Source organism: Macaca mulatta, chromosome 11 (genome assembly GCF_049350105.2).
Source record: "Macaca mulatta isolate MMU2019108-1 chromosome 11, T2T-MMU8v2.0, whole genome shotgun sequence".
In the NCBI taxonomy this organism is placed as follows: Eukaryota; Metazoa; Chordata; class Mammalia; order Primates; family Cercopithecidae; genus Macaca; species Macaca mulatta.
Genome location: NC_133416.1, coordinates 118,550,091 through 118,575,621, shown reverse-complemented (window position 1 = coordinate 118,575,621; position 25,531 = coordinate 118,550,091). Strand labels below are relative to the sequence as shown.

General features: G+C 51.4%; 1 protein-coding gene across 1 annotated transcript; it reads left to right on the top strand.

Annotated features, from left to right (window-relative positions):
* Positions 1 to 13,554: 13,554 nt before the first annotated feature.
* On the top strand, positions 13,555 to 21,825 carry PHETA1 (PH domain containing endocytic trafficking adaptor 1). Its single transcript, XM_015152801.3, has 3 exons — positions 13,555 to 13,797; positions 16,494 to 16,638; positions 19,073 to 21,825. Exon 3 carries the CDS (start codon positions 19,109 to 19,111, stop codon positions 19,820 to 19,822), a length of 714 nt encoding a protein of 237 aa, XP_015008287.2. The 5' UTR covers positions 13,555 to 13,797; positions 16,494 to 16,638; positions 19,073 to 19,108; the 3' UTR covers positions 19,823 to 21,825.
* Positions 21,826 to 25,531: the final 3,706 nt, after the last annotated feature.

The window sequence follows — 25,531 nt, the reverse complement described above, 5'->3', positions numbered from 1 at the left end:
GGTCTGAGCCTGGCTGGCCAGGCATGGGTCACATGTCCATCCTTGAACCCCTCATCATAGCCAGGGGCACGGACCGCTCTGATTGCCCAGGCAGCGGGAATGGGCAATATGCCTTCCATGGAACTCTGTGTGTGTGTGTGTGTGTGTGTGTGTGTGTCTTTCTGGGGGTACCATACATCTAATCTCCAAGGTCCACACAGCCTGTCTGCCCTGAACAGAGTGAAGCCCAGAGCAGGGAGGGGCTTCCCTAGGATCACACAGCCAAGAGTCCCTGACCTGACCAGGCATTCATTTCCCCATGCCATGGGTCAAAGGCTCAGGGACCTTCTCTCTGACTGTGACCAACAACGGATTGAGCCAGGGCAGACCTGTGAAATCTGAGGCATACACAAAGTACGGGATCTGGGTTTGCTGACAGCATGGTAGAAGTGGATAAGAGGCCTTAGGGAAGGGGACAGGGTGTGGGAAGCTCAGCGGGAAACCCTACCCTGCTAGAACATCCATAGCCAGGGCTGGGCTGGCAGCCTGCCTTCCCATGAGAAGGTGGGACTGTCTTTTTGTGGGTACTCTCCTCATCTAATAAGCACTTAGCGAAGATCTGCTGTGTGCCACGTGCTGGGAACATGGCAGTGCTAAAACAAAAGCCTCAGCTTTCATGGAGATTACATCCCAGAAGTGTGCTCCATTAATCCCACAAGCATTTACTGAGCACCTACTGTGTGCTAAGTATGGAGACAGGTGTTGGAGATCTGGTGGTGGTCAAGAAGATAAAGATTCCTGTGTTCATGGACACCGAACAGATAAATAGATAAGAAACTTCTCAGGCAGTGATGAGAGCTGTGGAGAAAATGAGATCAGCGAGGGTTGGCAATGATGGGGGTGGCCATAGAGCAGGTAGTCAAGGAGGTCTTCCTAGAAGAGGTGATGTTGGTTGTTTCACACGTAATGAGTCTCTCCGCATGTTTAAAACAAAACTTACACTCTTTTCTCTGAGTCCTGGTCCTGTCCCCCTGCTCAAGTTGCTGAGATGTTCAGACCAGGAACCTGGCCACTGCCTCGATTCTTCCCATCCTTTCACCTCTCACTTCTAACTTGTGACCATCTTGTACAGTTTTTCATAGCTGTTCCCTTTTCCAAGCCACCATCATCTTTCACTTGGACCCAGTCAGCATCTTTTGCTCAGAATCTCAATGTCTGAGAGGCATCCAGGTTGTTGCATGTACTTCTTCTTTTTTTTTTTTTTTTGAGATGGAGTTTCGCTCTTGTTGCCCAGGCTGGAGTGCAAAGGTGCGATCTTGGCTCACTGCAACCTCTGCCTCCCGGGTTCAAGCCATTCTCCTGTCTCGGCCTCCCAAGTAGCTGGGATTACAGGCATGCGCCACCATACCTAGCTAATTTTGTATTTTTAGTAGAGACGGGGTTTCTCCATGTTGGTCAGGCTGGTCTCAAACTTCCAACCTCAGGTGATCTGCTTGCCTTGGCCCCCCAAAGTGCTGGGATTACAGGCGTGAGCCACTGTTCCCGGCCTCTTCTTCTTTTTTTTTTTTTTGAGACAGGGTCTCGTTCTGCCACCCAGGCTGGAGTACAGTGGCGTGATCACAGCTCACTGCAGCTTCAAGCAATCCTCTCACCTCAGCCCCTCAGTACCTGGAACCACAGGTATGTGTCACCAAGCCTGGTTAATATTTTTATTATTTGTAGAGATGGGGGGGGGTCTCCCTATGTTGCCCAGGCTGGTCTTGAACTCCTGAGCTCAAACAATCCTCCTCCCTTGGGCTCCCAAACTGCTGGGATTATAGGTGTGAGACACCGTGCCCAGCCGCTTTCCTTTTTTTAATTGTGGAAAAATACACATAACATAAAACTTAACATTTTATCCTGAATCTGGTTTGGTTTTTGACAAACACACACACACACACACACACACACACACACACACACCCCACCTCTGATTTTAACCATTCTAAACTGCTAAACTGTACAGTTCAATGACATTAAGTACATTCACTTTGTTGGGCAACCATCATCACTATCTAGTTCCAGAACTTTTTCATCCCGCAAATGGAAACCTCGTGCTGGTTGGCAGTTACTCCTTACCTACCAACCCTGGGCAACCATAAATATTTCTTGCTCTATGGATTTCTCTCTCCTGGTTATTTGTTTTATTTTGAGACAGAGTCTTGCTTTGTCACCCAGTCTGGAGTGCAGTGGCACAATCTTGGCTCACTGCAACCTCCACCTCCTGGGTTCAAGCGATTCTCCTGCCTCAGCCTCCTGAGGAGCTGGGATTACAGGCACCTGCCACCATGCCCAGCTAATTTTTGTATTTTTAGTAGAGGCGGGGTTTCACCATGTTGGCCAGGCTGGTCTCGAACTCCTGACCTCAGGTGATCTGCCTGCCTTGGCCTCCCAAAGTGCTGGGATTATAGGCGTGAGCCGTTGTGCCTGGCTCTCCTGGTTATTTAATGTCAATGGAAACTTTATTTCTTTTCATGGCTAAGCACTATTCCATCATATGGATGTACCATAATTTGTTTCTCCATATATCTGTGGATGAACATTTGAATTGTTGCTAGTTTCTGGTGTTTCTGAATAAGGTTGCTATGAATAGTCATATACAGGTCTTTGTGTGATCATGTTTTCATTTTCTTTTTGGTAAGTACTTTGGAGTGGGATTACTGGTGAGTTTCTGTTCATTTTTTTTGAGACAGAGTGTCGCTCTCTCACCCAGGCTGGAGTGCAGTGGTGCAATTTCGGCTAACTGCAACCTCCACCTCCCAGGTTCAAACAACTCTTCTGCCTCAGGCTCCCAAGTAGCTGGGACTACAGGCACACGCCACCATGCCTGGCTAATTTTTGTATTTTCAATAAAGACGGGGTTTTGCCATATTGGTCAGGCTGGTCTCGATCCTGACCTCAGGTAATCCACTTGTCTTGGCCTCCCAAAGTGCTGGGATTACAGGTGTGAGATACTGCACCCGGCCTTTTTATTTTTAGTTTTTGAGACGGAGTCTTGCTCTGTCACCCAGGCTGGAGTGCAGTGGTGTGATCTTGGCTCACTGCAACCTCCACCTCCCAGGTTCAAGCAATTCTCCTGCCTCAGCCTCCCAAGTAGCTGGGATTACAGGTGCCTGCCACCAGGCCCAGCTAATTTTTGTATTTTTAGTAGAGACGGGGTTTCACCATGTTGACCAGGCTGGTCTCAAACCCCTGGCCTCAGGTGAATCCACCCACCTCGGCCTCCCACAGTGCTGGGATTACAGGTATGAGCCACCTTGCCTGGCCGAGTTTCTGTTCATTTTTACAAGAAATTGCCAATTTGCTTTCCAGAGTGGCTATACCATTCTACCTTCCCATCAGCGTATGGAAGTTCAGTTGTTCCACATCCTCACCAGCACTTGGTGTTGTCAGTCTTTTTAATTTTGGCCTTTCTAACTGGAACATGGTATTAGCTCATTTGGTGTCAATTTGCATTTCTCTGATGTGTAATGACACTGGGCATCTTTTCATTGCTTATTAGCCATTTGAGACGGAGTCTCAATGTACCCAGGCTGGAGTACAGTGGCGCGATCTTGGCTCACTGCAAGCTCTGCCTCCCAGGTTCATGCCATTCTTCTGCCTCAGCCCCCTGAGTAGCTGGGACTACTGGTGCACGCTACCACACCCAGTTACTTTTTGTAGTTTTAGTAGAGACGGGGTTTCACCGTGTTAGCCAGGATGGTCTCAATCTCTTGACCTTGTGATCCGCCCACCTTGGCCTCCTAAAGTGCTGGGATTACAGGCGTCAGCCACTGTGCCTGGCCCATATTATAGATTTTTTTTTTTTTTTTTTTTTTTTTGAGATGGAGTCTCACTGTGTGGCCCAGGCTGGAGTGCAGTGGCCCGATCTCGGCTCACTGCAAGCTCCACCTCCCGGGTTCACGCCATTCTCCCACCTCAGCCTCCGAGTAGCTGGGACTACAGGCGCCCGCCACCTCGCCTGGCTAATTTTTTTTGTATTTTAGTAGAGACGGGGTTTCACCGTGTTAGCCAGGATGGTCTTGATCTCCTGAACTCGTGATCCGCCCGTCTCGGCCTCCCAAAGTGCTGGGATTACAGGCTTGAGCCACCGCGCCCGGCCCCATATTATAGATTTTTATAAAATATCTGTTAAAACCTTTGTCCTGGGCCAGGCGTGGTGGCTTACGCCTGTAATTCCAGCACTTCAGGAGGCCGAGGTGGGAGGATTGCTTGAGTGCAGGAGTTTGAGACCAGCCTGGGCAACATGGTGAAACTCCATCTCAACCAAAAATCCAAAAAAAAAAAAAAAAAAAAAAAAAAATTAGCCAGGCATGGTGGCGCATGCCTGTAGTCCCAGCTACTTGAGAGGCTGAGATGGGAGGATGGTTTGAGCCTGAGAGGCAGAGGTTGTAGTGAGCAGAGATCATGCCACTGCACTCTAGCCTGGGCAACAGGACCAAACCCTATCTCAAACACAAACACACACACACACAAATATTTTGCCTGTCTTCAGATCGGGTTGCTTATCTTATTATTGGGTTGTAAGACTTCATTATATAGCTCTAGCATTTAGATTCTGTCAGATATATATATCAAGAACTTTTTTTTTCTCAGGTGGTGGCTTATCTTTTTGTTTCTCTGATGGTATCTTTCCTTTTCCTTTCCCCTTCCCTTTTCCTTCCTTCCTTCCTCTCTCCCTCTCTCTCTCTCTTTTAACAGGTTTTAAAAACAAACTTTATATTTTTTAAAGTCAATATGGGCCAGGTGCGGTGGCTCATACCTGTAACCCCAACACTTTGTGAGGGTGAGGCCGGCGGATCACCTGAGGTCAGGAGGTCAAGACCAGCATGGCCAACATGGCAAAACTCCATCTCTACTAAAAATACAAAAATTAGCCAGGCATGGTGGCACACACCTGTAGTCCCAGCTACTCAGGAGGCTGAGGCAGGAGAAATGCTTGAACCCGGGAGACAGAGGTTGCAGTGAGCCAAGATTGCACTCCGGCCTGGGCAATTTTGAGACAAAATCCTGTCTCAAAAAAACAAAACAAAACAAAAAACCCCAAACTTACTGAAGTCCAATTTTTAATGTTTTCAAGTTTATGCTCTTTGAGTCTTAACAAATCTTTATCCTAAAGTTGTAAAGATTTTCTATTTTTTATTTTATTATTTTTATTTCCTTTTTTTTTTTTTGAGATGGAGTCTTGCCCTGTGGCCCAGGCTGGAGTGCAATGGCATGACCTTGGCTCACTGCAACCTGCACCTCCTGGGTACAAGTGATTCTCCTGCCTCAGCCTCCTGAGTAGGTGGGATTACAGGCATGTGCCACCATGCCTGGCTAATTTTTTGTATCTTTTTTTTTTTTTTTTGAGACGGAGTCTTGCTCTGTTGCCCAGGCTGGAGTGCAGTGGCGCAATCTCAGCTACTGCAACCTCTGCCTCCTAGGTTCAAGCAATTCTCCTGGCTCAGCCTCCCAAGTAGCTGGGACTACAGGCGCACGCCACCACACCTGGCTAATTTTTTGTATTTTTAATAGAGATGGGGTTTCACCATATTGGTAAGGTTGGTCTCCAACTCCTGACCTCAGGCGATCCACTCGCCTTGGCCTCCCAAAATGCTGGGATTACAGGCATAAGCCACTGTGCCCGGCCCAATTTTTTGTATCTTTAGTAGAGACGAGTCTTCACCACGTTGGCCAGGCTGGTCTCAAACTCCCAACCTCGTGATCTGCCCACCTCGGCCTCCCAAAGTGCTGGGATTACAGGCATGAGCCATCGTGCCCAACCTTATTTACTTATTTTTTAGAGACAGGGTCTCACTCTGTTGTCCAGGCTGGGGTGCAGTGGCGTGATCCTAGTTCACTGCAGCCTTGACCTCCTGGGCTCAAGTGATCCTTCTGCCTCAGCTTTCTTGAGTAGCTGGGACTACAGGCATGTGCCACCACACCCAGCGAATTAAAAAACTTTTTTTTTTTTTTTTGAGACAGAGTCTTGCTTTGTCGCCCAGGCTGGAGTGCAGTGGTGCATCTCGGCTCACTGCAAGCTCTGCCTCCCGGGTTCACACCATTCTCCTGCCTCAGCCTCCCAGTAGCTGGGACTACAGGCGTGCACCACCACGCCCAGCTAATTTTTTGTATTTTTAGTAGAGACGGGGTTTCACTGTGTTAGCCAGGATGGTCTCGATCTCCTGACCTCGTGATCCACCCACCTCGGCCTCCCAAAGTGATGGGATTACAGGCATGAGCCACCGCGCCCGGCATTAAAAAACATTTTTTTTTAAGAGAGAGATTCTTACTATTTTGCCCAGGCTGGTCACAAACTCAGGCGATCCTTCCAACTTGCTTGGCCTCCCAAAGTGCTGGGATTACAGGCGTGAGCCGTTGTGCCCAGCCGCCCCTATTTTCTTCTAGAGATTTTAGAGTTTAGCTTTTATGTGTAAGAGTTTGATTTATTTTGAGTTAATTTTTATGTATGGCATGAGGTAAGTATCAAGGCTATTTGTTTCTATATGAATATCCAGTTATTCCAGCTCAATCTGATGAAAAGACTAATCTGGATTTTTCCCTTCAAATCTCCATTTTTCCCATTACTTAGGTCCAAAAGTTGAGAGTCCTTTTTTTTTTTTTTTTTTTTTTTTTTTTTTTTTTTTTTTGAGACGGAGTCTGGCTCTGCTGCCCAGGCTGGAGTGCAGTGGCCGGATCTCAGCGCACTGCAAGCTCCGCCTACCGGGTTTACGCCATTCTCCTGCCTCAGCCTCCCGAGTAGCTGGGACTACAGGCGCCCGCCACCTCACCCGGCTAGTTTTTCGTATTTTTTAGTAGAGACGGGGTTTCACCGTATTAGCCAGGATGGTCTCGATCTCCTGACCTTGTGATCCGCCCGTCTCCACCTCCCAAAGTGCTGGGATTACAGGCTTGAGCCACCGCGCCTGGCCGAGAGTCCTTTTTATTTTTATTTTTTATTTTTTTGTAGAGACGAGGTTCCACCCACCTCAGCCTCCCAAAGTTCTGGGACTGCTAGTATGAGCCACTGTGTCCAGCCCTGGGTAATATTTTTATTATTTGTAGAGATGGGGTCTCTCCCTGTGTTGCCCAAGCTGGTCTCAAACTCCCAGGCTCAAGTGATCCTCCTGCCTCAGCTTCCCAAAGTGCTGGGATTACAGGTGTGAGCCAGCATATGTGGCCCTGGAGTTATTCTTTTTTTTTTTTTTTTGAGATGGAGTTTTGCTCTGTGGCCTGGGCTGAAGTGCAGTGGGGCTCACTGTATCTCAGCTCACTGCATCCTCTGCCTCCCACCTTTAAGCAATTCTCTGCCTCAGCCTCCCGAGTAGCTGGGATTACAGGCGCCCACCACCACGCCCGGCTAATTTTTTTTGTATTTTTAGTAGAGACGGGGTTTCACCATCTTGGCCAGGCTGATCCTGAACTCCTGACCTTGTGATCCACCCGCCTCGGCCTCCCAAAGTGCTAGGATTACAGGCGTGAACCACCGCGCCCGGCCCGTGGAGTTATTCTTAAGTCCTTTTCTTCCTTTCTCTTGTAGCAGGAAGAGCTGCAGACAAAACTCCTCAGACACCGAGTTAAAGAAAGAAGGGGTTGCCGAGCGCGGTGGCTCAAGCCTGTAATCCCAGCACTTTGGGAGGCTGAGACGGGCGGATCACGAGGTCAGGAGATTGTAGACCATCCTGGCTAACACGGTGAAACCCCGTCTCTGCTAAAAAATACAAAAAACTAGCCGGGCAAGGTGGCGGGCGCCTGTAGTCCCAGCTACTTGGGAGACTGAGGCAGGAGAATGCTGTAAACCCAGGAGGCGGAGCTCGCAGTGAGCTGAGATCCGGCCACTGCACTCCAGCTTGGGCGACAGAGCGAGACTCCATCTCAAAAAAAAAAAAAAAAAAAAGAAGGAAGGGGTTTATTCGGCCAGGGGCATCGGCAAGACTTCTGTCTCAAGAGCCGAGCCCCCCGAGTGAGCAATTCCTGTCCCTTTTAAGGGTTCACAACTCTAAGGGGGTGCGTGTGAGAGGGTCGTGATTGATTGAGCAAGCAGGGGGTACATGACTGGGGGCTGCATGCACTGGTAATTAGATAGGAACAAAACAAGATAGGGATTTTCACAGTGCATTTCTATACAATGTCTGTAATCTATAGATAACATAACTGATTAGGTCAGGAGTCGATCTTTAACTACCAGGCCCAGGGTGCGCCGGGCTGTCTGCCTGTGGATTTCATTTCTGCCTTTTAGTTTTTACTTCTTCTTTCTTTGGAGGCAGAAATTGGGCATAAGATGATATGAGGGGTGGTCTTCTCCCTTACTCTCTCTCTGTCTCTCATTCCCCACATGCAACATATCAGCAAATCTTATATATATCTTAAATATGTATTAATATGGTGTGGCTGTGTCCCCACTGAAATCTCAGCTTGAATTGTATCTCCCAGAATTCCCAAGTGTTGTGGGAGGGGCGCTGGGGGAGGTCATTGAATCATGGGGGCCAGTCTTTCCCATGTTATTCTCATGATAGTGAATAAGTCTCATGATATCTGATGGGTTTATAAGGGGTTTCTACTTTTGCTTCTTCCTCATTTTCTCCTGCTGCCACCATGTAACAAGTGCCTTGCCTTTCGCCTCCCACCATGATTCTGAGGCCTCTGCAGCCACATGGAACTGTAAGTCCAATTAAACCTCTTTTTGGCTGGGTGTGGTGGCTGATGCCTGTAATCCCAGCACTTTGGGAGGCAGAGGCAGGTGGATCAAGAGGTCAGGAGTTTGACACTTGGACACAGGATGAGAAACATCACACATTGGGGCCTGTCGTGGGGTGGGGGAAGCAGGGAGGGATAGCATTAGGAGATTTACCTAATGTAAATGATGAGTTAATGGGTGAAGCACACCAACATGGCACATGTATACATATGTAACAAACCTGCACGTTGTGCACATGTACCCTAGAACTTAAAGTATAATAATAATAAGAAGAAGAATAAAGAGATCAGGAGTTCAAGACCAACCTGGCCAACATGGTGAAACTCCATCTCTACTAAAAATACAAAAAATTAGCTGGGCATGGTGGCAGCTGTAATCCCAGCTACTCAGCAGGCTGAGGCAGAAGAATCACTTGAATCTGGGAGGCAGAGGTTGCAGTGAGCCGAGACTGCGCCACTGTACTCCAGCCTGGGTGACAGAGTGAGACTCCATCTCAAACAAAAACAAAAACAAAAACAAACAAAAAATATCTTTTTGTTCCCAGTTTTGGATATGTCATTATCAGCAGTGCAAAAATGGACGAATACAGTAAATTGGTACCAGGAGTGGGGTGTTGCTGACAAGATATGTAAAAATGTGGAAGTGACATTGAAACTGGGTAACAGGCAGAGGTTGGAACAGTCTGGAGGACTCAGAAGAAGACAAGAAAATGTGGGAATGTTTCAAACTTCCTAGAGACTCATTGAATGACTTTGCCAAAATGCTGATAGTGATATCGACAATAAAACTCAGGCTGAGGTGGTCTCAGATGGAGATGTGGAACTTGTTGGGAACTGGAGGAGAGGCAACTCTTGTTATGTTTTAGCAAAGAGACTGGTGGCATTTTGCCCCTGCCCTAGAGATCTGTGGAACTTTGAACTTGAGAGAGATGATTTAGAGTATCTGGTGGAAGAAATTTCTAAGCAGCAAAGCATTCAAGAGGTAACTTGCAGGTTGGAAGTGGTGGCTCATGCCTGTAATCTCAGCACTTTGGGAGGCCAAAGTGGGCGGATTACCTGAGGTCAGGAGTTCAAGACCAGCCTGGCCAAGATAGTGAAACCCTGACAAAAAATTAGCCAGGTGCAGTGGTGCACACCTGGTGCCACCTACTCAGGAGGCTGAGACAGGAGAATCGCTTGAACCCAGGAGGTAGAGGTTGCAGTGAGCTGAGATCACACCACTGCACTACAGCCTAGGCAACAGAGTGAGACTCTCTCTCTCAAAAGAAAAAAAAGAAAAAGTCACTTGCAATAGAAAGAAAAGCCCATTTTCTGGGGAGAAATTCAAGCCAGCTTCAGAAATTTGCATAAGTAGCAAGGAGCCTAATGTTAATCCCCAAGACCATGGAGAAAATGTCTCCAGACCATGTCAGAGAACTTCCTCGCAGCCCCTTTCATCACAGGTCTAGAGGCCCAGGAGGAAAAGTGGTTTTGTGGGCCAGGCCCCAGGTCCCTGTGCTGTGTGCATCCTAGGGACTTGGTGTCTGGTGTCCCAGCTGCTCCAGCCATGGCTGAAAGGTGCCAACACAGAGCTCGGGCTGTGGTTTCAGAGGGTGGAAGCCCCAAGCCTTGGCAGCTTCCACATGGTATTGAGTCTGTGGGTACTCAGAAGTCAAGAGTTCAGGTTTGGGAACCTCCGCCTAGATTTCAGAAGATGTATGGAAATGCCTGGATGCCCAGGCAAAAGTTTGCTGCAGGGGTGGGGCCCTCATGGAGAACCTCTGCTAGGGTGGTGCAGAAGGGAAATGTGGGATTCAGAGCCCCCACACAGAGTCCCTACTGGGGTACTGCCTAGTGGAGCTGTGAGAAGAGGACCACCATCCTCTAGACTCTGGAATGGTAGATTCACTGACAGCTTGCACTGTGCGCCTGGAAAAGCCACAGACACTCACTACCAGCCCGTGAAAGCAGCCAGGAGGGAGCCTGTACCCTGCAAAGGCACAGGAGTGGAGCTGCCCAAGACCATGGGAACCCTTCTCTTGCATTTAGTGACCTGGATGTGAGACCTGGAGTCAAAGGAAATCATTTTGGAGCTTTAAAATTTGACTGCCCTGCTGGATTTCAGACTTGCATGGGCCCTGTAACTCCTTTGTTTTGGCCAACTTCTCCTATTTGGAATGGCTGTATTTACCAAATACCTCCATCCCCATTATATCTAGGAAGTAACTAGCTTGCTTTTGATTTTACAGGCTCATAGGCAGAAGGGACTTGCCTTCTCTCAGATGAGACTTTGGACTGTGGACTTTTGGGTTAATTCTGAAATGAGTTAAGACTTTGGGGGACTGTTGGGAAGGCATGATTGGTTTTGAAATGTGAGGACATGAGATTTGGAGGGGGCGGGGCAAAATGATATGGTTTGGCTGTATCCCCACCAAAATCTGAACTTGAATTGTATCTCCCAGAACTCCCAAGTGTTGTGGGTGGGACCCAGGGGGAGGTCATTGAATCATGGGGGCCAGTCTTTCCTATGCTATTCTTGTGATAGTGAATAAGTCTCATGAGATATGAAGGGTTTATCAGGGGTTTCCACTTTTGTTTCTTCCTCACTTTCTCTTGCCACCACCATGTAGGAAGTGTCTTTCACCTCCCGCCAAGATTCCAAGGCCTCCTTAGTCATGTGGAACTGTAAGTCCAATTAAACCTCTTTTTGTTCCCAGTTTCAGGTATGTCTTTATCAGCAGTGTGAAAATGGACTAATACATATATCCATTAAATATATATCTATAATTAACCACTTCTCTCCACCTCCACTGCTCCACTCTAAGCCACCACCATCGCTTGCTTGAACTACTGCAGCAGTGTCCTCCCTGGTCTCCTGGCTTCTACTGTCATTCCCTGCAGTCCATCCTCCCATAACAGTTAGGGACCATGTTAAATCTAACACAGACCATGTCCCTCCTCTGCTCAAAACCTTCCCATGGCTCCCTATTCTTCTTAGAGTGAAAGCAAAATCTTTCCTCTGGTCCTTAAGCCCCTAGGTCACCTGGTTTTGCCAATAATCTCTGATCTATTGTTTTGTTTTTTTTTTCTTTTTTTGACAGAGTCTTGCTCTGTCACCCAGGCTGCAGTGCAGTGGTGCAATCCTGGCTCACTGCAACCTCTGCCTCCCGGGTTCAAGTGATTTTCCTGTCTCAGCCTCCCAAGTAACTGGGATTACAGGTGTACGCAACCATGCCTGGCTATTTTTTTTATTTTTATTTTTTTGTATTTTTAGTAGAGACCAGGTTTCACCATGTTGGCCAGGCTGGTCTTGAACTCCTGACCTCAAGTGATTGACCCACCTCGGCCTCACGAAGTGCTGGAATTACAGGCGTGAGCCACTGCGCCCAGCCACCTGACCTATTTTCCTACTACTCTTCCGTTTGCTCACCTAGCTCTACTGGTCTCCTTGTTGTTCTTCAAACATGCCCAGGATGGCCCCATTTCAGGGCTTTTGTACTTGCTGTTCCCTCTGCTTGGGACATCCTTCTTCCAGATAGCACATGGCTCCCTCCCTCATTCCTCCAGGTCTCTGCTCCTCAGAGAGGCCTTCCCTGAGCACCTTGTCTAAAAGCTGCACTTCCAGCCTAGGCAAGATAGCAAGGCCCTCCATCTCTACAAAAAATTTACAAAAAATTAGCTGGGTGTGGTGGCGCACACCTGTAGTCCCAGCTACTTGGGAGGCTGAGGTGGGAGGATTGGTTGAACCCAGGAGTTCAGGTTACAACAAGCTGTGATTGTGCCACAGCACTCCAACCTGCGTCACAAACAAACAAACAAAAACAACAACAACAACAAAAACTGCACTCCCAGGCTTTCTGCCCCATTGCCTTAGCGTACAGTCCTAGCATGAATAACTTACAGAACTCATTTGTGTTGTCTTGATTCTTGGCTGCACCTACTTACCTGGTTCAGGAGCAGTGCCTGGCACACAGTAGGCACTTAATGAGAGGCTGAACGATGGAGAGCTGAGCCTGGTCTGACCTGTTCTTCCTGCTTTCAGGCCAGGACTGAATAGTGATTGGGAGGTGGCAGGTGGTGGAGAAGAGGCGTCAGGAACAGGAAGTAAGGAAGGGTTCAAGGAGCTGGAACTGTGTTATTTTGGGCAGGGCAAAAACAACAGCAATTCCTATTTCTTGAGAGCTTTCTTTTGTGCCGTGCACTTTACATATCATGATCGTCTTTATTTTCCGGATGAGGAAACGGAGGCTTAGAGAAGTGAAATGATTTCTCTAAGCTCACACAGTGTTCAGTGGCCTAGTGCGACTCGAACTCAAGTCTGCCCCATTCCAGAACTTTCTTCACCTGGAGCCAGGGGAAGCTTGCGAGGCGCCCTGTCCGTATGGAACAGTGCTTTATGGAAATGTACTGGATTCAGCTGTTTTCTGCCAATTACACATTTTTCAGGAGTTAGAGCTATTTTTCTAATATAACTGGGAGTTAAATTTGCTAAACCTGGCAACCCAGGTTTAGCAAATACTTTTATTATTTGTAGAGATGGTGGTCTCCCTATGCTGCCCAGGCTGGTCTTGAACTACTGGCTCCTGCCTTGTCCTAGGGGGAGTTTGGACTTAAGCCTAGGACTTCAGCGAATGGCCCGCCCAGGATCCCCAAATGCTTTTTCCAGGCTAATCCACGACCTGAGCCGGTCCTTACCTTTGGAAGCGCAATGAGCTTCCCGGGCTTGAATCCTCTTTTCTGGGCTAGGGCACTGGGGAGTCGAGAGCCACGAGCGGACCCTTTAAGAGTGATTTCGAGGGCGGGCTCACGGGGGCGTGGCGAATCCGGGGGCGTGCCGGTTCGGGGCCGGCCAATCGGGAGGCGGGAAGAACGCGAGGGCGGTCCCGGCGCGAGCAGGCTGGGAAGGGTTAAAGGGGCGCGCCCGTGGGTCGCGGACTGTCCGGTTGCTCCCGCCTCCTTCCGTCGGATCTGAGCTCTCCCGCGGCTGCGCCGCCCCGGCCGCCCAGGAGACAAAGCGCTGCTGCCGCGGTTGCCGCAACCGGGCCAGTCCTGGACCATGGCCGGGCCACCCCCCAGCCTCGCGCCTCCCGTCCCGTCGCCGCCCTAGGCCTGCGCTGCGAGGTAAGGCGGGCCTGGCGGGGGGACCTGCACCGGGACACGGGACCCGGGTCAGGCCGCCCTGGGCCTCGGGGTTCCCCGGCCACCTGGAGAGCGCGCTGCGGGGATCTTCCCTGCTGGGACTTTGCACCAGTGGTCACTTCTCCAGCTGCCGAGGCGAACTTGGCCGATGACCACCCTCCCCGCCCTCAGCCCATAGGGACGTCTGCCGCTGTGGGGGACTGCGGACAAGCCCCCTATTCTGCCGCTGATCACCCATCTGGGGCCCTGACTGTCCTTTAAGGAACTTAAGAGAGCTGCCACGCACAACACACAAAGGGACAGAGAGCAGCCGGGAGCAGGGCCACACCTGGAGAAGCAGCCCCTGCCGTGGGCAAGGGGGCTGCCTGTGTCTGGACGGCGGTGCTGGCACGTCCCTGGGGTCCCTGCTGGTGCGCTGACGGACAGGCTGGTCTTCAGTGTTCTTGGCACACATGTTTTTCAGCCTGTGCCTGCCACACCCTCTTCCCCACGCCCGCTGCTGGGGGACACTGAGGGCAGTTGGATTCAACCCCAGGACCTGTGGTTCTGGCTTCTTTCGTTAAAGTGAGTGCCAAAATGCCATGCTTCAGTCTCCCCAGAGACCTGGGTTCCAGGCCAGCTGTGCCCCTGGAGATCTTGGATGAATTATTTGCCTTTTTGACAGCTCTTTCCCTGAAAGCATTTTGCAAAATGACTCTTCAGGAGTAAATTCACTCAGCCCATAGAGGGATGGAAGTTAACATCCCCATTTTGCAGATGAGGCTGAGAAAACCCCGACTCACAGCAGCTAATATTTGCAATCCATTTCCCATAGTTTGCCAGTGGGTTTTCCTTCTTTTAGCTCATGGACCCTTGCCACACAGCCCATTTTAACAGATGAGGAAACTGAGGCTTGGAAAGGTGAAACGACTTGTCCAAGGCCTTCCAGCCTGGACCTGCAGAGGCAGGAACTTTGCCTTGGGAGCAGCACGGGGCCAGGCTCCCTCCAGCTTCCTGTCTGGCCCTGGGCTGTTGAATCAGCAGCAGTGCCCACAGCGGACTCTGAACTTCTTGGAAAACAGTGTGGGGAGATAAGGCAGGGACCAGGCCTTCGCTCCAGGCAAGGCTGGAGCCTGTGCCCCTGCAGTTTCCTGCCTTCCCTGTTCTGGTGGAGGCAGGGGTCATGGGCAGAGCTGGGTCCTGTGCCTGCTGGTGACTTTGAAGCAGTTTGGCCTCCATCTGGGCAGTGCAGGGAGGTGGTTTGCTGAGCAGGAGGGAAGTTGCTATTCCTTTGGCCTTGATGGGGTGGAGAGACCCCAAGATTGGCTCCTTTATTTGGGTGGCTTGCCTGGAGCATGTGATTCTGGGCACAGTTGTATGCCTCTGGCCAACTTATTGAACCTCCCTGTGTCCATTTCCACATCTGTGAATGTGGGGTGAGACCCCTTGTCATGGGGCCGTTGAGAAGTTTCAGAAGATACCTGCAGAATGAATCAAACAGCTATGTGAGCACCTACTGCATGCCTGGCACTGGAATTCACACCACAAACGCCCCAGCTTTCCTAGAGCAGGCAAAAATGACCCAGGTATTAATAATTTCAGGTGGAGGCACAGGAGAGGGACTGGAGGGCCTCTTATGCATAGGGTGGCCAGGGACCACCTCTCCGAGGAGGTGACAGCTAGGCTGAGACCAAAGGATGGGGAACTGGCCTTGTGAAGACCTGCAAGCAGACAGCCGGGACCAAGTCTTGGAGGTGGGGATGTATCTGGTGTATTTAAGGAACAGAAAGGAGGCCAGGATGGCTGGAGCTGAGTGAACAAGGGGGAAAGAGGTAGGAAAAGGGAACTTGGAAGCCATGGGAGGCTTGGACTGTTTTTTGTTTTTTTTTTTTTTTTTTTTTTTTTTTTTTTGAGGCAGGATCTCACTATGTCGCCCAGGCTGGAGTGCAGTGGCATGATCACTCCCAAGTTCAAGGGGTCCTTCCATGTTAGCCTCCCAGACAGCTAGGACTAGAGGCTTGTGTCAACATGCCCAGCTATTTTTTTTCTATTTTTTGTGGAGGTAGGGTCTTGCTGTGTTGTCCAGGCTGGTCTCTAACTCAAGCGATCCTCCGGCCTCAGCCTCCCAAAGTGCTAGCATTACAGGTGTGAGCCACCGCACCCTGCCTAAGGATTTAATTTTATGCTGAGAGAAGTAGGGAGCCATGGGAGGGTTTAGAGCAGAGGAGGAGTGTGATTGGACTTAATTTTCACAGGATCCCTCTGTGGGGAGTGGATTTCAGTGTGGATCGGAGAAGAGCCTAGGAAGGAGGCTTGGATCTTACCTTAAGGAACATGGATGGGGGGGCAAGGAGACTTGTGTGGAGGCTACAGCAGCTGTTCCAGTGAATGGTGATGGGGCCTAGAATGGGGAGGTGGAGTGGACAGATTAGGCAACTGATTTGGAAGACGCTGGAGAGGCGGGATCAACTGGACTTGATATGTGATCAGATGTGGGGGTGAGAGGGAAACCAAGGGCCATTTGCTGAGATCAGAAGTATGACACGGGGACGTTTGGGGAAAAGCCAAGAAGAATGTGAACTGCAGCTGTGCTCAGCAGGCGTTGTGTGCCTGGCCCCGTGCTCCGCAAAGTCCGTGTAGTCACTGTATCATTGTCACAACAGCCCTGACTTAGGCACTGTTACGATCTCATTTTACAGATGCAGAAACGGAGGCCCAGAGAGGTTAATAGCCTGCCTGGGGTTCCCCAGCCCAGATGCTGCAGAGCTGACATTTGAATCCAGAGAAGAGCAAGCTGAGGCTGGAGCTGAACAGAGGGCAGGGAGGCGAGTGGTGGCCTGAGAGGTAGGAGCGGAATTGGGCAAGTGGGGCGGGAGGGTCCTGTGAGAACTGGGGCCAGCATCCACATGGGAGTTGATGGGTGGTGGTGTGGGGAATGCGTGAATCCCTGTGGCTTAGAGAGGGACAGCTGTATCTGAGAGGCAGGGTGGGGATTCAACACCTGGAGACTTTGGGGGCTCTGGCCTTGGCCCCCCACTAGGTCAGGACAGACTGACCTCAGTTTCTTTTTTTAAGTTCCGTGATACATGTGCAGAACATGCAGGTTTGTCACATAGGTATACGTGTGCCATGGTGGCCTGCTGCACCTATTGACCTGTTCTCTAAGTTCCCTCCCCTCACCCCCATCACCCAACAGGCCCCCGTGTGTGTTCTGCCCCTCCCTGTGTCCACGTGTTCTCATTGTTCAACTCCTACTTATGAGTAAGAACATGCGGTATTTGGTTTTCTGTTCCTGTGTTAATTTGCTGAGGATGATGGCTTCCAGCTTCATCTATTTCCCTGCAAAGGACATGATCTCATTCCTTTTTATGGCTGGATAGTTTTCCATGGTGTATATATACCACATTTTCTTTATACACTCTTATCATTGATGGGCATTTTCTCAGTTTCTAAGTCACAATTCATGTTCCCTCTTCTAGGAAGCCTTCCCTGACTGCCTGTGTGGGTGACAGGAGGTGGCAAGGACAACCCCTTCCACCCTAGGTCAGGTAGTCCGACAGGGCCTCACTGCGGTCAGCTGCTCCTAGGAGAGCCACCACCCTGACCTCATTCCACCAGGCTCTGAGAAAGACGCCACCCAGGCAGGGCAATGAACACTGAGTGCCTACTGCGTACCAGGACTTTATATGCTTTGCCTCTTGAAAAATGTAGCTACCATCCTATGCAGGCTGAGGCTCTACAGTGGGAGATAAGGTGGGCTCTTAAAATGGCCGTGGAAAACCCCAAGGGAAGGTGGCCAGGCCAGGGACGCGATGCCACCTCCCGATAAGTCCTTCCTGGCCAGCATTGCCCCATCGTATACTCCTTGGGGGAAAGTGAATGGGGTCACTGTGGCTGACGGCATGGAGTTAGAGTCCTCTATGCTAAATGGCATGGGACGCCCCCCTGCCCCTCCTTCCTGTAAGTCAGCCTAACCCTGGGTTTGCATGTTTGCCCAGATTCTTTCTTTTTTTTGAGATAGAGTCTGGCTCTGTCCCCAGGCAGGAGTGCAGTAGTGCGATCTCGGCTGACTGCAACTTCTGCCTCCTGGGTTCAAGCAGTTTTCCTGCCTCAGCCTCCCAGGTATCTGGGATTATAGGCACTCCCCACCAGGCCTGGCTTTTTTTTTTTTTTTTTTTTTTTGAGATGGAGTCTTGCTCTGTTGCCCAGGGTGGAGTGCAATGGCGTGATCTCGGCTCACTGCAACCTCCGCCTCTTGGGTTCAAGCGATTCTTCTGCCTCAGTCTCCCAAATAGCTGGGATGTGCACCACTACACCTGGCTGTTATGGGTGTGCACCACTACACCTGGCTGTTTTTTTTTTATTTTTAGTAGAGATGGGGTTTTGCCATGTTGGCCAAGCTGGTCTTGAACTCCTGACCTCAGGTGAGAAGGATCGGCCTTGGCCTCTCAAAGCCCTAGGATTACAGGCGTGAGCTACTGCGCCCAGCCCCTGTCTTATTTTCCACAGGACATGAGACTACCTGGCAGACATCTTATCTGTTAACTGTCTGCTCCCTTTCACTTGCCAGTGGCATTTCAACACCACAAGGGCAGGGACCCTGTCCATCTTGTTTTTGCTCTATCCCTAGGCCTGGAACAGTGCCTGGCACACAGTAGATGCTTAATAAACATTCCATGAATGAAGTCAATCTCTACAAGTCTCTGAAGTTGGTTCCGCCCATATCCCTATTTCATGGACGGACAAACCAAGGTCGAACCACAGTCAGGGCTGGGACCTGGCAGGGACTGTGGAAGGCCAGCTGGTCTTGTTCTTGGGATGATGGAAACAGCAGCGTCTGAAATGAGGCCTGGGTTAGGATTTCAGCCCTGCCCAACCTGCTTTGTGACACCGGGGAAGCAGTTAACCTCTCTGTGCCTGTTTCCTCATCTGTTGAACCCAAGCCAGGCCAGTCCCTGTAACCTAAGGTCTATTGTGAGATCAAGTGAGTTCATCCCTCTGAAATGTCTGGCATGCGGCAGGAACTCACAACATTATTTCAGGGATACAGGAGGGCAGGAGGTTATGAGGCTGTCTGGGGAGGCTGGTGAGACCCAGGTTCCAGTCCTGTCTCTGCTCCTTAGGAGTTGTGGGCACATGGGCTGCCTGCTTCCACCCTGTGAGTGTCAGTTTCCTCATCTGTGAAACGGGGATGTAGAGTGGCCGCAAGGTCCCATCGGGGCACTGGGTGACCTAGCATCAGTGGCCTTGTGCGTAACAGCCCTTCCATGGGGTCCAGGCCCCGGGCTCCCCTCCAGGCCCGGCGATTGCCGCCATGAAGCTGAACGAGCGCAGCCTGGCCTTCTACGCCACCTGCGACGCCCCAGTGGACAACGCAGGCTTCCTGTACAAGAAGGGCGGGCGACACGCAGCCTACCACCGGCGCTGGTTCGTCCTGCGCGGGAACATGCTCTTCTACTTCGAGGATGCGGCCAGCCGCGAGCCTGTGGGCGTCATCATCCTGGAGGGCTGCACCGTGGAGCTGGTGGAGGCTGCGGAGGAGTTCGCCTTCGCCGTGCGCTTCGCGGGGACCCGGGCGCGCACCTACGTGCTGGCCGCTGAGAGTCAGGCCGCCATGGAGGGTTGGGTCAAGGCCCTGTCGCGTGCCAGCTTCGACTACCTGCGGCTGGTGGTGCGTGAGCTGGAGCAGCAGCTGGCGGCTGTGCGCGGCGGGGGTGGCATGGCCCTGCCCCAGCCTCAGTCCCTGCCCTCTGCCCCGGCCCCAGTCCCAGCCCTGCCCCTGCCCCTGCCCCTGCCCCTGCCCCGCCGGCCCAGCGCCCTCCCGCCCAAGGAGAATGGCTGCGCTGTCTGGAGCACTGAGGCCACCTTCAGACCTGGACCCGAGCCCCCTCCGCCACCGCCTCGCCGCCGGGCCTCGGCACCCCACGGGCCCCTGGACGTGGCCCCCTTCGCCCGGCTGCACGAGTGCTATGGCCAGGAGATCCGGGCCCTGCGCGGCCAGTGGCTCAGCAGCCGGGTCCAGCCCTGAGGCCACCAGGGCACCTGTTTTAGGGGGACGCAAGCTCCACGCCTTCTGGGACAGGCCGGGTCCTGGAGAGACTGGGGGAGCTGGTCCTGAGGGAAATCATGGGCAAAGCTGGCCTCCAGTCCCTGAATGGCCTGGTTTTGGGGGATGCAGGCTCTGAGAAGGTGCTGGATTCTGAATGGGCCTTTAGGACCATGTGATTCAGAAGGCCTACCCTTGAGAGGACGTCACACGTGACACTAAAGAGAATCCAGGGCCTGAGGGGGAGGTTTCCTGAGAACTCCGGCCCCAGGCTGGCCTGAGCTGCCTGGCAGAGGCCTTTGCTGGCAACAGGCCTTGCTGGGCCTGCAGCTCAGAGGGTCACTGGGACTGAGGACAATCTGTGGCCTGAAAAGCAAATGTACAGTTAGTGCGCCTCCTGACCGGGCCCTCAGGGTGGATAGAGAGAGGATCGGTTGTGGCAGCTATACCTGGGCCTGGCCTTGCTCCAGGACCTGCCAGAGGAGCTGACCTGGCTCCGTGCCTGCCTGTCTCCAGGAGCAGGACAGTGGCTTGGAGGGTGGCGACCGGGGACACAGGTGCAGGTGTTAGTGCAGGACCGGAAGGGTGAGGTTGCCTGGTCGCTGGGGCTCCTGGCCTGGGCCGGCTGAGGCAGGACTCTGCTGGGTCCCCTGCCAGGCCTTATGGTGGTGCTCCTGGTGGTAGTGGCTTTCTGGCTGCAGGCCCTGTCTTTGTCTCCGTGGTGGCTCTCACAGGGCTTTCCAGACACTCCTTGACTGCATCCTTCAGTCTTGGCCCCCAGGCCTGGGGCCCCTTGGGAGCTCTCCTGACCTCCCTTTCTGGGCTGGGCAGCCATGGCCCGAGGTGACCTTCTAGCAGGTTCCCCCAGGGAGGGGAGGCCACCAGCTGACTCACCACCTAAGATGGCCCAGGTGCTGACCTAGTGGCAGAGAAAACACAGCCTCACACCGAATGCAACTTCCAGAGCCCCTCTTCAGCTCCAGGCAGCCCCCTCCAACAGGTCCCCTCCTGAGCTCAGCCCCCACCCCCATACTCCCGGTGGGGACCAGGTCTTGCCTGGCTTCGGGGCTGACCGCCGGTCCCCTTTCTTCTCACCACAGTGCCCATTCTTCATCCAGGGAGAACCTCGGGGCTGGGAACACCCTCTGGCCCTCACCCTGGGTCATGTTTACAGTCCTCAATGCCCCACACCAGGGGCCGCCTGAGGACACCTCCACCCTGACCCTGATTTTCTCAAACGCTGCCTCTTGGTGACAGACTCAGCCCGAAACCCCTTCTTTCTGTCTTTGGAGACCCTTGGACTTGGGGAAATATGGAGGGGGGTGTGTCTGCAATCAAGGCCTCTCCAGCTCACGGCTGGCCCGGTGGGCTGGGACCTCAGTCTGAATTTTAAATACTTAGGGTGCATTTTTTTTTTTCTGGCAACAAAACTCGATGTTTTCACTGCTTTAGTTTCCTGTTTGCTGGTGGGAGGGGATATGATCTGTGACTCTGGGCTTGGCTTGGGGGAACAGTTGTCACTGCTCCTGGGGAGAGGGGCAGCTTGGGCTGGAGAAGCACAGCCAGAGATGGAGCCCCTCGAGAGGGATCCTTGGCTGCTTCATTGTCTTCCCCCCAGCAAGCCCTGCTCTCCTCCACAGGCACCTCTGGGGTCTTGGTACGGTCCCCGCTCACCTCCTTCCAGAGTCCTGAGCGGTGTGGGTGGGGGTGGCACAGGATCTGGGGCTTGGGAGGGGTTCGGAGCCGCCCAGAGCCCCGTGTCCTGGCAGACTCAGCTGGTGGGGTGAGGTGTTAACCCCAGTCCTGGCGTAGGTTTACAGACTCTCAAGGTACGCTGGCCCTGGACTCCTGGGAGAGAGGGGTGGGGGATGTCCCCTACCAAAGCACAAGGTGGGGTCAGGCTGCCTCCCAGGTTGGGTGTCGGGGGAGCTTTCCGGCAGCCTGGGAGGGAGATGCAAGGGCTAAAATAAAATTTTGTCAAGTAATGGCTGATCATGTCATTTTTTTCCCCATCAAAATCCTTGATTGATTTCCCTGGCAGAGCCCAGAGCAGGCTGTGCAAGGGCAGGGACTAGTGGGTGATACCACATGGCTGGTGCCCTGCCAGGCGCATTCTCACTTCTCAAGGCAGATGCTGGTCCCATTTTACAGATGTGGGAAACAGGCTCATTGAGGTTATGAAACTTGCCAAAGCCACATAGCTGGAGAGAATCAGAGCAGGGATGTAAATCTCTGGAATCCCATGACAGGATAGAGTCTTCAGGAGGAATATGAGGGAAAATGGAGCCCAGAGTTCCTTTCAGAAGGGAGAGAAGGCAGGGAAAAGCCAAGGATTTGAAAGCTAACTGGGCTGAAGACCTGAGAGTTGGGAGGGACATTAACAATCCTGATTAGGATGGCAGATGGAATAGTTGAAACTGCATGCTTCTCACTGATAAGTTCATGGAGGCTGTGGAGGGAGCTGGAGTGAAGACTCTGGCACCGATGCAAGTTCAGAAGGAAAGCGCCTGTGATTGATTAGTAATATCTGCCGTGAGCACCACGTGCCTGGTAGTGGTGCTCATGCCATGTATCCGCTCTCTGACTGATTGAGTCTGTCTACTGGGTTAATGGGGGTTCACAGAAGGGGCTGGCCCAAGGTGGCCTAGCATGATGGACTTAAGCCCTAGGTCCTCTTCACATGGACTCAGTTTGGGTCACAGGTCTCCCTTGCAGGCCTGGAAAAATCCTGTACATTTAGGAACATGTGGCTTAGGGTGAGCAACCTATAGTCCTCATGTTCAAGAAATGAGAAGTATGAAGATCAGGGAATTGTGGCCCTTGTGAGCATCCAGTGCATGCTGAATAATTTTTTCCATCTCTTGTGGGACCACAGCTGACAGATGGGGGGCTGGGGAAGTGGCTCCCCACACAAGCTGAGTCAGGGCACTGCCTGTGGCATTTGTGACCGCAGCCACTATACAGCATGGGGCAAAGAGTGGGGGAAATAGTGGGAGAGAAAAACAGCTCCAAGAGGGAGGGTCAGCAGCAAAATGCTGGACATCCAACTGCTGATATGTCAGTGATTCCTCTGGACCCAGGGGAGGTGTTCAGGGCACAAGTCTAAGGGGGCACCATATGTGGTCAGAAGGAATATTCTGAGAAGCCACTCGGGGTAGAAGGTGAGGCCCTCAAGCAGGACAATGCAGTGAGAAGTTAGGCTGATTGCCAAACATCCTTCCACCCTAAATACTTAGTCAAATTCAATCAGTTACGCTGCCATAGGCTCTCAGGGAATAGCTAAACTTTAGCTGCCAGAGAGTGGCCGTGTGGCCTGATTTTGGCCAATGAGATGTGAGTTGGAAGAGTCTTCTTCCTTCCAAAATACACAATAAAGAGCTCTTCATTGGCCAGGTGCGGTGGCTCACACCTGTAATCCCAGCACTTTGGGAGGCCAAGGCAGGCAAATCACGAGGTCAGGAGTTCAAGACCAGCCTAACCAATGTAGTGAAACCCTGTCTCTACTAAAAAGTACAAAAATTACCCGGGCATGGTGGTGGGCGCCTATAGTCCCAGCTACTCGGGAGGCTGAGGCAGGAGAATCGCTGAACCCAGGAGGTGGAGGTTGCAGTGAGCCGAGATCGTGCCACTGCACTCCAGCCTGGGCAACAGAGCAAGACTCTGTTCCAAAAAAAAAAAAAAAAAAAAAAAAAAGGCTCTTCATTGTTCTCTGTGGGGGTGGAGAAGGGGGAGTAATGTCTGTGATGTCTGGAACTTTGGCATCCATCTTGCAGTCATGAAGTTGACCACTCTAAAGGAAATGCCCCATACTGAGTTTGGCACACATTTGAGGGTGGTTCTGGGTAACCAACTGCAGGGCTGTTGTTGGCTCAGTGGGGTGCGGGTTGGGGCTAGAATGGGATTTCCTGTTACAGTAAAGGGGCCACTGCTTCTTACCCCTTCCTAAAGAGTGAACAAATATTGAAGGAAGATCATGTCCCCCTACGGCCCTGCCTCTCGGATGTTCCTAAGTGGGGCTGCTTTGTCCCTGCTATGTGCTATGTGGTTAGATCTGGTGCCAACTGTCTGCTCCCCCAACCCCTCTGCGGATGACTTCGCCACACTCACCTTGCACAAACTTTGTTATGAAAACGTTCCTGCGGCCAGGCACGGTGGCTCACACCTGTAATTTCAGCACTTTGGGAGACTGAGGCGGCAGATCATCTGAGGTAGGGAGTTCGAGACCAGCCTGACCAACGTGGAGAAACCCCGTCTCCACTAAAAATACAAAATTAGCTGGGCATGTGGCGCACGCCTGTAATCCCAGCTACTCGGGAGGCTGAGGCAGGAGAATCGCTTGAATCTGGGAGGTGGAGTTTGTCCAGCCTGAGCAACAAGAGTGAAACTCCGTGTCAAAAAAAAAAAAAAAAAAAGTTCCTGCTACTTGTCCTAACTTCTAAAACCTCAGCATTCAACATGAAACTCTTCCAAGATGATAAAAGAATAAGTTGTCTAAGCCTAGCTGTAGGTTTTGCATTTTTCTGATGAAGACTTTTTAAAAAGGTGGGCAAAATATTTGCAAATCATTTGCAATCTGATATGCAGAATATAGAGATATCCTAAAACTCAACACAACAAAAAACAACCTAATTTAAAATTGGGCAAAAGGCCAGGCGAGGTTGTTCATGCCTGTAATCCCACCACTTTGGGAGACCGTGGTGGGCAGATCACCTGAGGCCAGAGGTTTGAGACCAGCCAGGCCAACATGGTAAAACCCTGTCTCCACTAAAAATACAAAAATTAGCCAGGTGTGGTGGTGGGTCCCTGTAGTCCCAACTACTCGGGAGGCTGAGGCAGGAGAATTGCTGGAACCCAGGAGGTGGGAGGTTGCAGTGAGCCAAGATGGCACCACTGCACTCCAGCCTGGGTGACAGAGCGAGACTCCATCTCAAAAAACAAAACAAAACAAATAATCTGGGCATGGTGGCTCACGCCTGTAATCCCAGCACTTTGGAAGGCCGAGGTGGGAGGATCACCTGAGGTCAGGAGTTTGAGACCAGCCTGGCCAACATGGTGAAACCCTGTCTCTACTCAAGTTACAAAATTAGCCGGGTGTGGTGGCAGGTACCTGTAATCCCAGCTACTCAGAAGACTGAGGCATGAGAATTGCTTGAACCCGGGACGGGGAGGTTGCAGTGAGCCGAGATCATGCCATTGCACTCCAGCCTGGGGGTAGAGCAAGACTCTGTCTCCAAAAAAAAAAAAAGGCAAAAGACTTGAGCAGACATTTCTCCAAAGAAGATATATAAATGGCCAATAAGCAATAAGTACATGAAAAGATGCTCACCATCAGTAATCAGTAGTAAAACACAAGTCAAATTAGGATGGCTACAGTCAACACAGAAAATAACAAGTGTTGGCCAGAATGTGGAGAAATTGCACAACCCTTGTGCACTGTTGGTGGGAATGTAAAATGATGCAGCCACTGTGGAAAAAAGTGTGGTGGTTCCTCAAATAGTTACAAATAGAATTATCATATGATGCAGCAATTCACTGCTTGGTATATATCCGAAAGAATTGAAAGCAGAGTTTTTTGTTTTTTGTCTTTTTGAGATGGAATTTCGGTCTGTCACCTGAGCTGGAGTGCAGTGGCACGATCTCGGCTCACTGCAACCTCTGCCTCCTGGGTTCAAGCAATTCTCCTGCCTCAGC

Coding starts and splice junctions, on each gene's coding strand:
- PHETA1 (XM_015152801.3), top strand. CDS start 19,109: ATGAAGCTGAACGAGCGCAGCCTGGCCTTCTACGCCACCTGCGACGCC.